This window comes from Sander lucioperca, chromosome 19, assembly GCF_008315115.2.
Source record: "Sander lucioperca isolate FBNREF2018 chromosome 19, SLUC_FBN_1.2, whole genome shotgun sequence".
NCBI classification, from domain to species: Eukaryota; Metazoa; Chordata; class Actinopteri; order Perciformes; family Percidae; genus Sander; species Sander lucioperca.
The window spans coordinates 5,533,401-5,545,900 of record NC_050191.1 but is presented as its reverse complement, the minus strand read 5'-3'; the positions used below and the strand labels follow the sequence as shown (position 1 = coordinate 5,545,900).

The following is a 12,500-nucleotide window of genomic DNA, read 5'->3' as shown; positions in this document are numbered from 1 at the left end:
CCTAGGTACTGTCAGGGCCCTCATACTCTGCTCCTGACTGGCTAGTAGTCTTACCTAGGTACTGTCAGGACACGCCCTCATACTCTGCTTCTGACTGGCTAGTAGTCCTTACCTAGGTACTGTCAGGGCACGCCCTCATACTCTGCTTCTGACTGGCTAGTAGTCCTTACCTAGGTACTATCAGGGCCCTCATACTCTACTTCTGACTGGCTAGTAGTCCTTACCTAGCTACTGAGCATGTGCGACTGCCAACAAAGATGTTACAGCAGTGAGAGGTCTCACTCTGTAGCTAAAACAGAGACCTGAACACAGGGTGAAAAGAGGAGCTGCAGCAATGAGCAGTACAACTAAAATATGGTGTTTTCTGAAAATTAAACCATGTAAACCTAATCTGGTACAACCTCAAAATAGAAGTATGAACCTGAAAATGAGCAGAATATGAGCACTTTAATCGTTGAGTTTCCTGTTGTGACCTTTGGCCGTTGAACTGGTTTTCCTGAGCTGAGTTTCAGACATGTTGCTGGACCTGAGCGACCTGCTGCAGGTAATATATATATATATATACACATATTAATACTTCTATACTCTACAGTTGTAACTTTAGTTTGATGTGTTCAGGTGAACGTTTACATCCTGGGAAAAACCTTCCTGCTGTTGGCTCGAGAGCTCTGCATCAACGCTCCCGCCATCGGTGACAACCTCCTTTTATTTACTGTAAAACTGTAATATACTGTAAAACTGTAAAACTGTGTATTTAAACTGTTAGAAATAGATAAATATCCCAGTGATGTTGCTCTGGACGTGTGAGAAAGGACGCAGAGATTCAAACAAACAATATCCTGTCACATATGTAAATTATTAGATGTAAATACTCAGAAGCTGCAGGAAAAGTGTGTTTACAGAACTACATTTCCCATCAACCACTTCAACATCACAGTCCTCAGTTTTAAGACGTGCTCTCTGCTGACATCTAGTGGACGCTGTCGGTTATTAATCAGAGCTGGGTATTAATCAGAGCTGGGTATTAATCAGAGCTGGGTATTAATCAGAGCTGGGTATTAATCAGGTTCCCTCTAACCTGCTGCATTATTTAAAGTATTAATGTTTACATTAAAGCATTTACATTAATATATATATGTATATATATATATATATATATATATATATATATATATATAGTGTGTGGTGTGTGATGGTATATATATATATATATATATATATATATATATATATATATATATATATATATATATATATATATATATGTATGTATATTTGTACCCCCTCCAGACCCGTGCCTGTACATCCCTCGGTTCGCCCACATGTTGGAGTTCGGCGTGAAGACTCACGAGGTTTCCATGACGGCTCTTCGTCTGGTGCAGAGGATGAAGAGGGACTGGATGCACACGGGACGCCGGCCCTCAGGCCTCTGTGGAGCAGGTACAACATGGCCACCGTTACCTGGCAACAGCAAACATCAATAACCGTGTATTCACCCGTTACCTAGCAACAGCAAACATCAACAACCATGTATTCACCGTGCTCTCCTCGTCTCCTCAGCTCTGCTGGTCGCCGCTCGGATGCACAAATTTCGGCGGACGGTGAAAGACGTGATCAGCGTGGTGAAGGTCTGCCAGACCACTCTGAGGAAGAGGTGAGAGCAGATTACAGTAGAATACAGTAGATTACAGCACAGTACAGTAGATTACAGTACAATACAGTAGAATACAGTACAATACAGTAGAATACAGTACAACACAGTAGATTACAATAGAATACAGTAGATTACAGTAGATTACGGCATCCTGTCTCCTTGTCTGCAGACTAACGGAGTTTGAGGACACGCCCACCAGTCAGCTGACCATCGATGAGTTTATGAAGGTGGATCTGGAGCAGGAGTGTGACCCGCCGTCCTTCACCGCCGCGCAGCACAAAGTCAAGATGCAGCAGGTAGAACGCTGGCTCTGATTGGCTGCTGATACGTGAGTTAACGAACCATCAGTGACCTTTACTGTCTTCTTCTTCTGCAGCTGGAACATGAACTGGCCAGGAAACTGGACGAAGTCGAGGGTCAGTTCCTAACTCTGCCACTCAAGGATTAATTTGGGACACTTGAGAGGACACCAGAGGGTTAGGGGAAGGACTTACCGTTTCCATTTTGTCCCGCCAGGAGAGATCAGCTGCTACAAAGACGAGATCGAGACGGAGCTGGAGAAGAGCCGACCGAAGCTCAGAGGAATCTACGCCGCCTACGCCAAAGAAATCGGTCAGTACCAGTCCAGAGTCTGTCTGTACCGGTCCAGAGTCTGTCTGTACCGGTCCAGAGTCGGTCTGTACTGGAGTCTGTGTACCGGTCCAGAGTCGGTCTGTACTGGAGTCTGTCTGTACCGGTCCAGAGTCGGTCTGTACATGTCCAGAGTCTGTCTGTACCAGAGTCTGTCTTTACTGGAGTCTGTCGGTCTGTACCAGAGTCTGTCTGTACCGGTCCAGAGTCGGTCTGTACCAGAGTCTGTCTGTACTGGAGTCTGTCTTTACTGGAGTCTGTCGGTCTGTACCAGAGTCTGTCTGTACCGGAGTCTGTCTGTACCAGAGTCTGTCTGTACTGGAGTCTGTCTGTACCAGAGTCTGTCTGTACCAGAGTCTGTCTTTACTGGAGTCTGTCTGTCTGTACCAGAGTCTGTCTGTACTGGAGTCTGTCTGTACCAGAGTCGGTCTGTACCAGAGTCTGTCTGTACCGGTCCAGAGTCGGTCTGTACCAGAGTCTGTCTGTACTGGAGTCTGTCTGTACCAGAGTCTGTCTGTACCGGTCCAGAGTCGGTCTGTACCAGAGTCTGTCTGTACTGGAGTCTGTCTGTACCAGAGTCTGTCTGTACCAGAGTCTGTCTTTACTGGAGTCTGTCTGTCTGTACCGGTCCAGAGTCGGTCTGTACCAGAGTCTGTCTGTACCGGTCCAGAGTCTCTCTGTACCGGTCCAGAGTCTGTCAGTACCAGTCCGGAGACTTTCAGTTTCAATTCTTTTTCATCCATGTTATCCCTGCAACGTGTTTCTACAAAGATACAAAACGGTTATTTATAAAGTTATATGTCTTAATGGGGACTACTCCTTTGGATCCTGGAGATTTATTTCACCACATTTTTGTCACATTATTCGAAGTTTTTGTCACTGTTTCTGAAGTTTTTGTAGTTTTTTGTAGACCCATTGTTACAACAAACAGTTTGAATAAAGACAAACCTTTACCAGCTCTTTCCTTCCTGTTTCCAGACCCCGAGGGCGTGGAGGTTGCGTCCTCGCCGTCTGAACCCGAGGCGGCGCCAGAGGGCGAAGAGGACGAGCTGCGAGCCGCCGCCGATCACCTGACGCAGAACTTCCTGTGTCAGGTGATCCAGGAGGAGGAGGGGCGGGGCCAGAAGATGCAGGTGGGGTTAGAGATGGAGGGGGCGGGACCAGAGAGGGAGGAGGCGGGGCTAGACGTGGACGGGCCGGGCCCTCAGCGCCAGACGGCCCCGCTCGCCGACATCCTGGGGAAACTGCCGGCTGCCGCCAGTCTCCAACAAACCTTCCAGACCTTCAGCGAGACCGGAGAGAAACCAGACGGTACGGCTCAGCTCAGCATTCAATATGACTTTATTTATAACACAAGTTATCTCAGGACACTTTACACATCATAATAATAATAATAATAATAATTAGGGCTGTCAAACGATTACATTTTCTTAATCGTGATTAATCGTTGAATTTCTATAGTTAATCGCGATTAATCGCATGATTAAAATTCTATTATTTAGCATTTCAGAACAGTTTTTAAGTCCATATTAACAATGGAAAGCCATTCTTACCAGACGATCTTCACTGGGAATCAAATGAATGCAAAGAAAGTTACTTTATGAACTTGATTTTAAGATTTGTATATGTTTATTATATATTTAATGTAGTCACACATTTGAATTTAACAATAACTTTGAATGCACCTCAAGGCTGTAAATTACCAGTTTCATTGAACGCACCGTCTGTGTTTTCCCAACAACAGCAGCTGCAGATTGTTACATCCTGGTGTTGAATCCTCTACAGTAAAACACAGTCACACTTTACACCGTTTAGAGTTAGCTGTCAGCATTTTAACCGTGTTTAATCCAGCTACTAGCTAGCGGTAGGCTAACATTAGCTGCTGTTGAGTATAGTGTTAACTAGCTAGCGGTAGGCTAACATTAGCTGCTGTTGAGTATAGTGTTAACTAGCTAGCGGTAGGCTAACATTAGCTGCTGTTGAGTATAATGTTAACTAGCTAGCGGTAGGCTAACATTAGCTGCTGTTGAGTATAGTGTTAACTAGCTAGCGGTAGGCTAACATTAGCTGCTGTTGAGTATAGTGTTAACTAGCTAGCGGTAGGCTAACGTTAGCTGCTGTTGAGTATAGTGTTAACTAGCTAGCGGTAGGCTAACGTTAGCTGCTGTTGAGTATAGTGTTAACTAGCTAGCGGTAGGCTAACATTAGCTGCTGTTGAGTTTGTGTTTCCTGTATCGTCTTCAGAGCATCAGAGAGAAGAGCAGACATATCAGTGGCTCCAGAATGAGGCACCGAAATCGTCGTTGCTATTCCTGCAGCAGCAGGATGAGTTACGAGGAAGTACGGTGAAATAGTAGCCTGTTAGGCACGACGCAAAGCCGAGTGAAGTCAAAATAAATTAATAAATGGCGGCATGCGATTAATACGATAAAAAAAAATGAACGCATTATGCTCGGCCCTTAATCACATCGCGATTAACGCGTTAATGCTGACAGCCCTAATTATAATAAATTTTATTTATATAGCGCTTTACATGGTACTCAAAGACACTTTAGAGTAAAACCAGCACATTTAGCACATTAAAAACAGATAAGCCACACATACAACAAGCATATTAAAACCAGTAACCATCAGGTGAGAAATGTAGGACTGTTGGCAGTAGCTCAGTCAGTAGGGAGTTGGGTTGGGAACCGGAGGCTGGTTCAAGTCCCCATGCGGACCAAAATATGGTGGTGGACTGGTAGCTGGAGAGGTGCCAGTTCACCTCCTGGGCACTGCCAAGGTGCTCTTCAGCAAGGCACCGAACCCCCAACTGCTCGGGGCACCTTTCCATGGGCAGCCCCCCCACTCTGACATCTCTCCATTAGTGCAACACCCCCCCTCCTTCCCGTTTCAGTGTAAATAAACGCGCTGCTACGTGATGTCGGGCTGAACGTGGTCCTGGTGTGGGGGGGTTGGTTCTGACGGGGCCTGTTTGTGTTTGACAGACGAGCAGTCAGAGAGCGGCGAGCTGGACCTGATGGGGATCGACGACCACGAGATAGAAAAGGTTTGTTCATCTCTGAACTGATCCAGGCTTTTACTGTGAAAGGGTGTGAGGACAGGAAGTGTGACTGTGGCTTTGTGCTGTACAGTACATCCTGAACGAGCGGGAGGTTGAGGTGAAGACAGAGCTGTGGATGAAACAGAACGAGGAGTACCTGAAAGAGCAGAAAGGTCTGGAAACCTCTTCACCATCTTCATCGTCATCATCATCATCATCATCATCGTCAGGGTTCTGGGTTCTGATTGGCTGTTTGTGTTTACAGAGAAAGAAGAGAGGATACAGAAAGAGAAAGAACAGGGGACGTACAAAGAGAAGGTGAGTCAACAACAGGGTCTCCCTGCCTCAAGTCAAGAGGCCGACATGACTCACTTCCTGTGTCTGACTTCCTGTGTCTGACTTCCTGTGTGCAGCCGAAGAAGAAGAAGAAGAAAGCGCAGGTGGCGGCGCTGACGGCTGGCGAGGCGATCGAGAGGATGTTGGAGAAGAAAAAGATCTCCAGTAAGATCAACTACGACGTCCTGCGAGACCTGAACAGCCGCGGGACAGGAAGTGGGGGGGGCAGCAGTCCCAGCAGATCCGACGCCGACCCCCCCGCTGCCGCTGCCGCCGCGGGGAAACGCCTCAACCGGCGGCGGCGCAGGAAGAACAGCGACGCTAACCAAGACCTCGCCGCTAACGCTAGCATCATGGGGAAGAGGTACACACACACACACACACACACACACAGAGACACACACACACACACACACACAGACACACACACACACACACACACACACAGACACACACACACACACACAGAGACACCTACACAGAGACACACACACACACACACACACACACACACAGAGACACACACACACACACACACACACACAGAGACACACACACACACACACAGAGACACACACACACACACACACACACACACAGAGACACACACACACACACACACACACACACAGAGACACACATACACACACACACACACACACACACACATACACACACACACACACACACACACACACACACACAGAGACACACACACACACACACAGAGACACACACACACACACACACACACACACACACACAGAGACACACACACACACACACAGAGACACACACACACAGAGACACACACACACACACAGAGACACACACACACAGAGACACACACACACACACAGAGACACACACACACAGAGACACACACACACAGAGACACACACACACAGTATTAGGGGACCACTAAGGTCTATATAAAGAGACACACACACACAGTATTAGGGGACCACTAAGGTCTAGTCTGCTGGCTGTATAAATAATTGCCCCTCGGGGACAATAAAGTTACCTTACCTTAAAGGATTATTAAAGTAGTTGGAGATGAATGTATTAGTTTGATAACTAGTTTAATAATCCGTTGATCCTGTTGTTGCAGGGTGCGCCTCCTCCTGTCCTCCACGTCTAAGAAGAAGAGAACAGCGCTCCAGGTGATGTCACAGCGTCCGTTCTGACGTTCACGGTTTGAATCAGAAACTGATCAGGAGTTTATAGAAATCAGAATCGCTGATTCCTTCAGGATTAAAGGCTGAAGCGTTCGATGAAAATCGGCTGATTTATTTATTTTGTTACGTTTTTTTTTTTGACAATTTGTTAGGCTTCATCTGCTGAAGAGCAGAAACTCAAAGAGAAAGAGTCATTAAAGATGGAGGCCTCTAGCCCCCCCCCAGTGAGAGCGTTCGTTGGCTGAGTCCTGCAGCGGCGCAGGTTCCAATCCGACCTGCGGCCCTTTGCTGCGTGTCCTCCCCCATCTCTCTCCCCCTTTCACGTCTATCCACTTTCACTTCATAATAAAGGGAAAAGCCCCAAAAAATAATCTTAGAAAGAATCATAAAGGTCCCGACACACCGAGCCGATAACCGGCCGTCTGACCGTCTGGGAGGTCGGTGACGCGAGTCTGGTCGTTGTGTTCCGTGCCGTCGTCCGTCAGAGGAGCCGTCGGTCTTCATTCTGGCTGATTTGACATGTATAATCGGGGGGGCGGGCACTGCCGGCAGTCTGACTCAATGAGCCATCTGATTGGTGGAGAGCTAACCAGGAAACGGGGAGCAGGATGAGCGTGACTAGAGTCTCTCAAAATCTGAGTAAAATCTGTTAAACTGACCTTTGTTGATCTGAAATGAAGACAGATTCAGCAGCTGCACGGCCTATTTCTCTCTTCAAATGTTTTCAGAAACACGTTTCGGTGAACTATTTTAGTCCAATATGAGATCGTATTCTGAACGAGCCGCCATGACAGTCTGGCTGTGAGTTTCTGGAGAAACCAGACACCCATGACGCGTTCGTCCAATCAGCTGCAGGTTTTCATTTTTGGGCGACAATCCAGATTATTACCGCCTGCTGTTATGGAGACGTATTACGACTCGTCTCTTCGGTGTGTTCTGAGTTCTGAGTTCAGTTAAATTTTATTCATACAGCACGTTTAAAAACAACCATAGTTGACCAAATACATAACAATACACAATACACAATACACAATACACAATATACAATATACAATACACAATACACAATATACAATATACAATACACAATACACAATATACAATATACAATACACAATACAAAATAACCAACAGTAGAAAAAGGTCAAGGTATCAAAGCTCAACTTGAATTGAAAGCCAATGAATGAGGCACTTTTTGGACCAACTCGGGGAGACTGATCAGTCCGACGGGCTATCCTGCCGAGGCCGGCCGCCTGGTTGGGGGGACAGAGCCTTAAAGACGCTCAGACTCAAAGATACGCATGTTTCTGATGCTCTGTTGTCAGACGTGTTTGTTTAGTTTAGTTTGATTTTAAGATTCTGCGTGGCCGTTATCTACACATCGTGAATTAAAACCTGAATCTGTTTCCCGTCTTTAGGCAGAAAACCCCGTCACCATGGCAGCAGCTGAAGTGACCTCTTACCCTGAACCCGACACGGCCCCCTCCCCCCCGCCTGCCGCCGTGGCGGAGGCGGAGGAAGAGGAGGAGGAAGAGGAAGTCGTGGTGGAGGAGGAGGAGTGCGTCAGCGCTCTGCAGCTCGTTGGAGGTCAGTCCGGGCTTTTATTCTGAAGGGCTGTACTTTGTAATTTTTGTTTTATTGTGAAAGGTACCGTATGTGTCCATACAGGAGGTGATATTTTATTGTGAAAGGTACCGTATGTGTCCATACAGGAGGTGATATTTTATTGTGAAAGGTACCGTATGTGTCTATACAGGAGGTGATATTTTATTGTGAAAGGTACCGTATGTGTCCATACAGGAGGTGATATTTTATTGTGAAAGGTACCGTATGTGTCTATACAGGAGGTGATATTTTATTGTGAAAGGGTTAGGGTGGTTTTACGAAGGCGTTCTTGTCTTTAGAAGTAGTTACTAACCCAGGAGAGTTAGATTATTCCTCCCATGGTTCAGGGAGGGTTTACTCCTAAAATATCTATTTCTTTATTTCACCTTAATTTGTACAGGTGAGACCCAGGCTGATTCTCAACAGAGACCTGTTTGGGACCATACACACCATCAGTTACAGACTGACTTGGTTTATATTATAAGTATAAATAATAAGTATAAACAATATGAATATGAAATGAACCGATACGAATACGAAGTCTCTTTCTATTCTTTGACTTGTTGACGTGTTTTACGGTCGTGATTCCTGTCGGAGCCGGCTGGCTGGCGGTTCCAGACTGAAACCTCTTTATCTCAGCATTTAATCAAACGTCAACACAGATTTTGGGGGAAAAACACTTCTAGTCAAGTCATCTTTATTTGTTAATTTCTTCACATATACTAGACATGCAGAGGAATCCAAAGTTCGTTTCCCACCGTCCCACGCTGAAGAAGAAGAATGCACAACAGACATTCCTACCACAAGAGTAAACAGAGTGCTCAGCAGACATGTTGACTTGTCTTTAGGTCCTGACCCACCAACCAGACGGCCGGCCGTCGGCAGTAAAGCCAGTCGGACTGATCAGTCGGGTCCCCGAGGTCCAGAAAGTTCCTCAGAACACACTGAGGAGACGCCGACTTGAGCGTACGCTCTGCACGTGCACGAAACGTAATACGTCTCCATAGCAGCAGGCGGCGCTGCTCTGTATTGTTTCCATTAACAGTCTGATTGTTTACCAGAAAATGAGAACCGGAAGCTGATTGGACGAACGCGTCACGTGGGTCTGGCTTCTGCTTCCAGATTTTGGATTTTTCAACCGACCATTAATGGCGACTCGTTCAGAATACGATCTCATATTGGACTAAAATAGTTCACCGAAACGTGTTTCTGAAAACATTTGAAGAGAGAAATAGGCCGTGCAGCTGCTGAATCTGTCTTCATTTCACTGTCCTGTCTCTGACTGTCCTGTCTCTAACTGTCCTGTCTCTAACTGTCCTGTCTCTGTCCTGTCTCTGACTGTCCTGTCTCTAACTGTCCTGTCTCTGACTGTCCTGTCTCTGACTGTCCTGTCTCTAACTGTCCTGTCTCTGACTGTCCTGTCTCTAACTGTCCTGTCTCTAACTGTCCTGTCTCTGACTGTCCTGTCTCCGACTGTCCTGTCTCCGACTGTCCTGTCTCCGACTGTCCTGTCTCTAACTGTCCTGTCTCTGACTGTCCTGTCTCTAACTGTCCTGTTTCTGACTGTGCTGTCTCTGACTGTCCTGTCTCCGACTGTCCTGTCTCCGACTGTCCTGTCTCTAACTGTCCTGTCTCTGACTGTCCTGTCTCTAACTGTCCTGTTTCTGACTGTGCTGTCTCTGACTGTCCTGTCTCTAACTGTCCCGTCTCTAACTGTCCTGTCTCCGACTGTCCTGTCTCTAACTGTCCTGTCTCTAACTGTCCTGTCTCTACGCCCTGTCCTACGTCCTGTCTCTAACTGTCCTGTCTCTAACTGTCCTGTCTCTGACGTCTGTCTCCGACTGTCCGTCTCGACTGTCCTGTCTCTGACTGTCCTGTCTCTAACTGTCCTGTCTCTAACTGTCCTGTCTCCGACTGCCCTGTCTCCGACTGTACTGTCTCCGACTGCCCTGTCTCCGACTGTCCTGTCTCTAACTGTCCTGTCTCTAACTGTCCTGTCTCCGACTGTCCTGTCTCTAACTGTCCTGTCTCTAACTGTCCTGTCTCCGACTGCCCTGTCTCTAACTGTCCTGTCTCTAACTGTCCTGTCTCTAACTGTCCTGTCTCTGACTGTCCTGTCTCTGACTGTCCTGTCTCTAACTGTCCTGTCTCTGACTGTCCTGTCTCTAACTGTCCTGTCTCTGACTGTCCTGTCTCTAACTGTCCTGTCTCTGACTGTCCTGTCTCTAACTGTCCTGTCTCTAACTGTCCTGTCTCTGACTGTCCTGTCTCTAACTGTCCTGTCTCTAACTGTCCTGTCTCTAATTGTCCTGTCTCCGACTGTCCTGTCTCCGACTGTCCTGTCTCTAACTGTCCTGTCTCTGACTGTCCTGTCTCTAACTGTCCTGTTTCTGACTGTGCTGTCTCTGACTGTCCTGTCTCTAACTGTCCTGTCTCTGACTGTCCTGTCTCTAACTGTCCTGTCTCCGACTGTCCTGTCTCTGACTGTCCTGTCTCTAACTGTCCTGTCTCCTACTGCCCTGTCTCTAACTGTCCTGTCTCTAACTGTCCTGTCTCTGACTGTCCTGTCTCCGACTGTCCTGTCTCCGACTGTCCTGTCTCTAACTGTCCTGTCTCTGACTGTCCTGTCTCTAACTGTCCTGTTTCTGACTGTGCTGTCTCTGACTGTCCTGTCTCTAACTGTCCTGTCTCTGACTGTCCTGTCTCTAACTGTCCTGTCTCCGACTGTCCTGTCTCCGACTGTCCTGTCTCTAACTGTCCTGTCTCCGACTGTCCTGTCTCTAACTGTCCTGTCTCTAACTGTCCTGTCTCCTACTGCCCTGTCTCGACTGTCCTGTCTCGACTGTCCTGTCTCTAACTGTCCTGTCTCTGACTGTCCTGTCTCTAACTGTCCTGTCTCTGACTGTCCTGTCTCCGACTGTCCTGTCTCCGACTGTCCTGTCTCCGACTGTCCTGTCTCTAACTGTCCTGTCTCTGACTGTCCTGTCTCCGACTGTCCTGTCTCTAACTGTCCTGTCTCTGACTGTCCTGTCTCCGACTGCCCTGTCTCCGACTGTCCTGTCTCCGACTGTCCTGTCTCCGACTGTCCTGTCTCTAACTGTCCTGTCTCTAACTGTCCTGTCTCCTACTGCCCTGTCTCTAACTGTCCTGTCTCTAACTGCCCTGTCTCTAACTGTCCTGTCTCCGACTGTCCTGTCTCTGACTGAACATGTCAGGTCGGCCCAAATGAAGGCCGACGGCTCCTCTGACTGACGACGGCACGAACACACCGACCAGACTCGAGTCACCGACCTCCCAGACGGTCAGACGGCTGGTTATCAGCTCGGTGTGTCTCCTGTGTTAGCAGGAAGAGCCCGGCTGAGACTGGTCTCCTTAACGACGGCTCAGTCCCATCTCGTGTCCCAGTGAGATATTTCAGACCAACAGCAGGACCTCTCCTAGGGGAACGCTGCCTCACTAACGGTCTGAACACACCTGGTCCTACTCTGACCCGTCAACATGGCTGCTGGAGAAAGGTCTAAACTACAAGACATCACGAGAATGACCAGGCTGATGTCACTAGGTGGCGTGTTATCAAGACGCATAATCGTTTTTTTAGCGTGTTTATCAACGCCGTTTGGCCTCCGTTGACCTACATTACACGTGAATTATCGCCATAGCGAGTAGTATGAAACGAGGGAGGTTGGTCGGGGTGGATGATGGGTAAAGCACAGGACTTTCACCCAGGAGAGCGTTCTCACGATAGCACGCCACGTTCTCGCAATAGCACGCCACGTTCTGGTGATAGCAAGGCACGTTCTCGCGATAGCACGCCACGTTCTCGCGACAGCACGCCACGTTCTCGCGACAGCACGCCACGTTCTCGCGATAGCACGTCACGTTCTCGCAATAGCACGCCACGTTCTGGTGATAGCAAGGCACGTTCTCGCGATAGCACGCCACGTTCTCGCGATAGCACGTCACGTTCTCGCGATAGCACGCCACGTTCTCGCGATAGCACGTCACGTTCTCGCGATAGCACGCCACGTTCTGGTGATAGCACGCCACGTTCTCG

At 47.9% G+C, this 12,500-nt stretch overlaps 1 protein-coding gene across 1 annotated transcript in view; it reads left to right on the top strand.

The window, feature by feature from the left end:
- Positions 1–12,500, top strand: part of brf1b (BRF1 RNA polymerase III transcription initiation factor subunit b) — a 40,514-nt gene that overhangs the window by 27,496 nt on the left and 518 nt on the right. The window contains exons 5-18 of the mRNA XM_031315047.2: positions 513–544; positions 619–691; positions 1,291–1,440; positions 1,561–1,654; positions 1,824–1,950; positions 2,031–2,070; positions 2,171–2,266; positions 3,263–3,595; positions 5,272–5,333; positions 5,419–5,500; positions 5,593–5,645; positions 5,741–6,027; positions 6,775–6,826; positions 8,260–8,428. Coding sequence (XP_031170907.1) covers positions 513–544; positions 619–691; positions 1,291–1,440; positions 1,561–1,654; positions 1,824–1,950; positions 2,031–2,070; positions 2,171–2,266; positions 3,263–3,595; positions 5,272–5,333; positions 5,419–5,500; positions 5,593–5,645; positions 5,741–6,027; positions 6,775–6,826; positions 8,260–8,428 — 1,650 coding nt within the window. The remainder of the gene's footprint in view (positions 1–512; positions 545–618; positions 692–1,290; positions 1,441–1,560; positions 1,655–1,823; positions 1,951–2,030; positions 2,071–2,170; positions 2,267–3,262; positions 3,596–5,271; positions 5,334–5,418; positions 5,501–5,592; positions 5,646–5,740; positions 6,028–6,774; positions 6,827–8,259; positions 8,429–12,500) is intronic.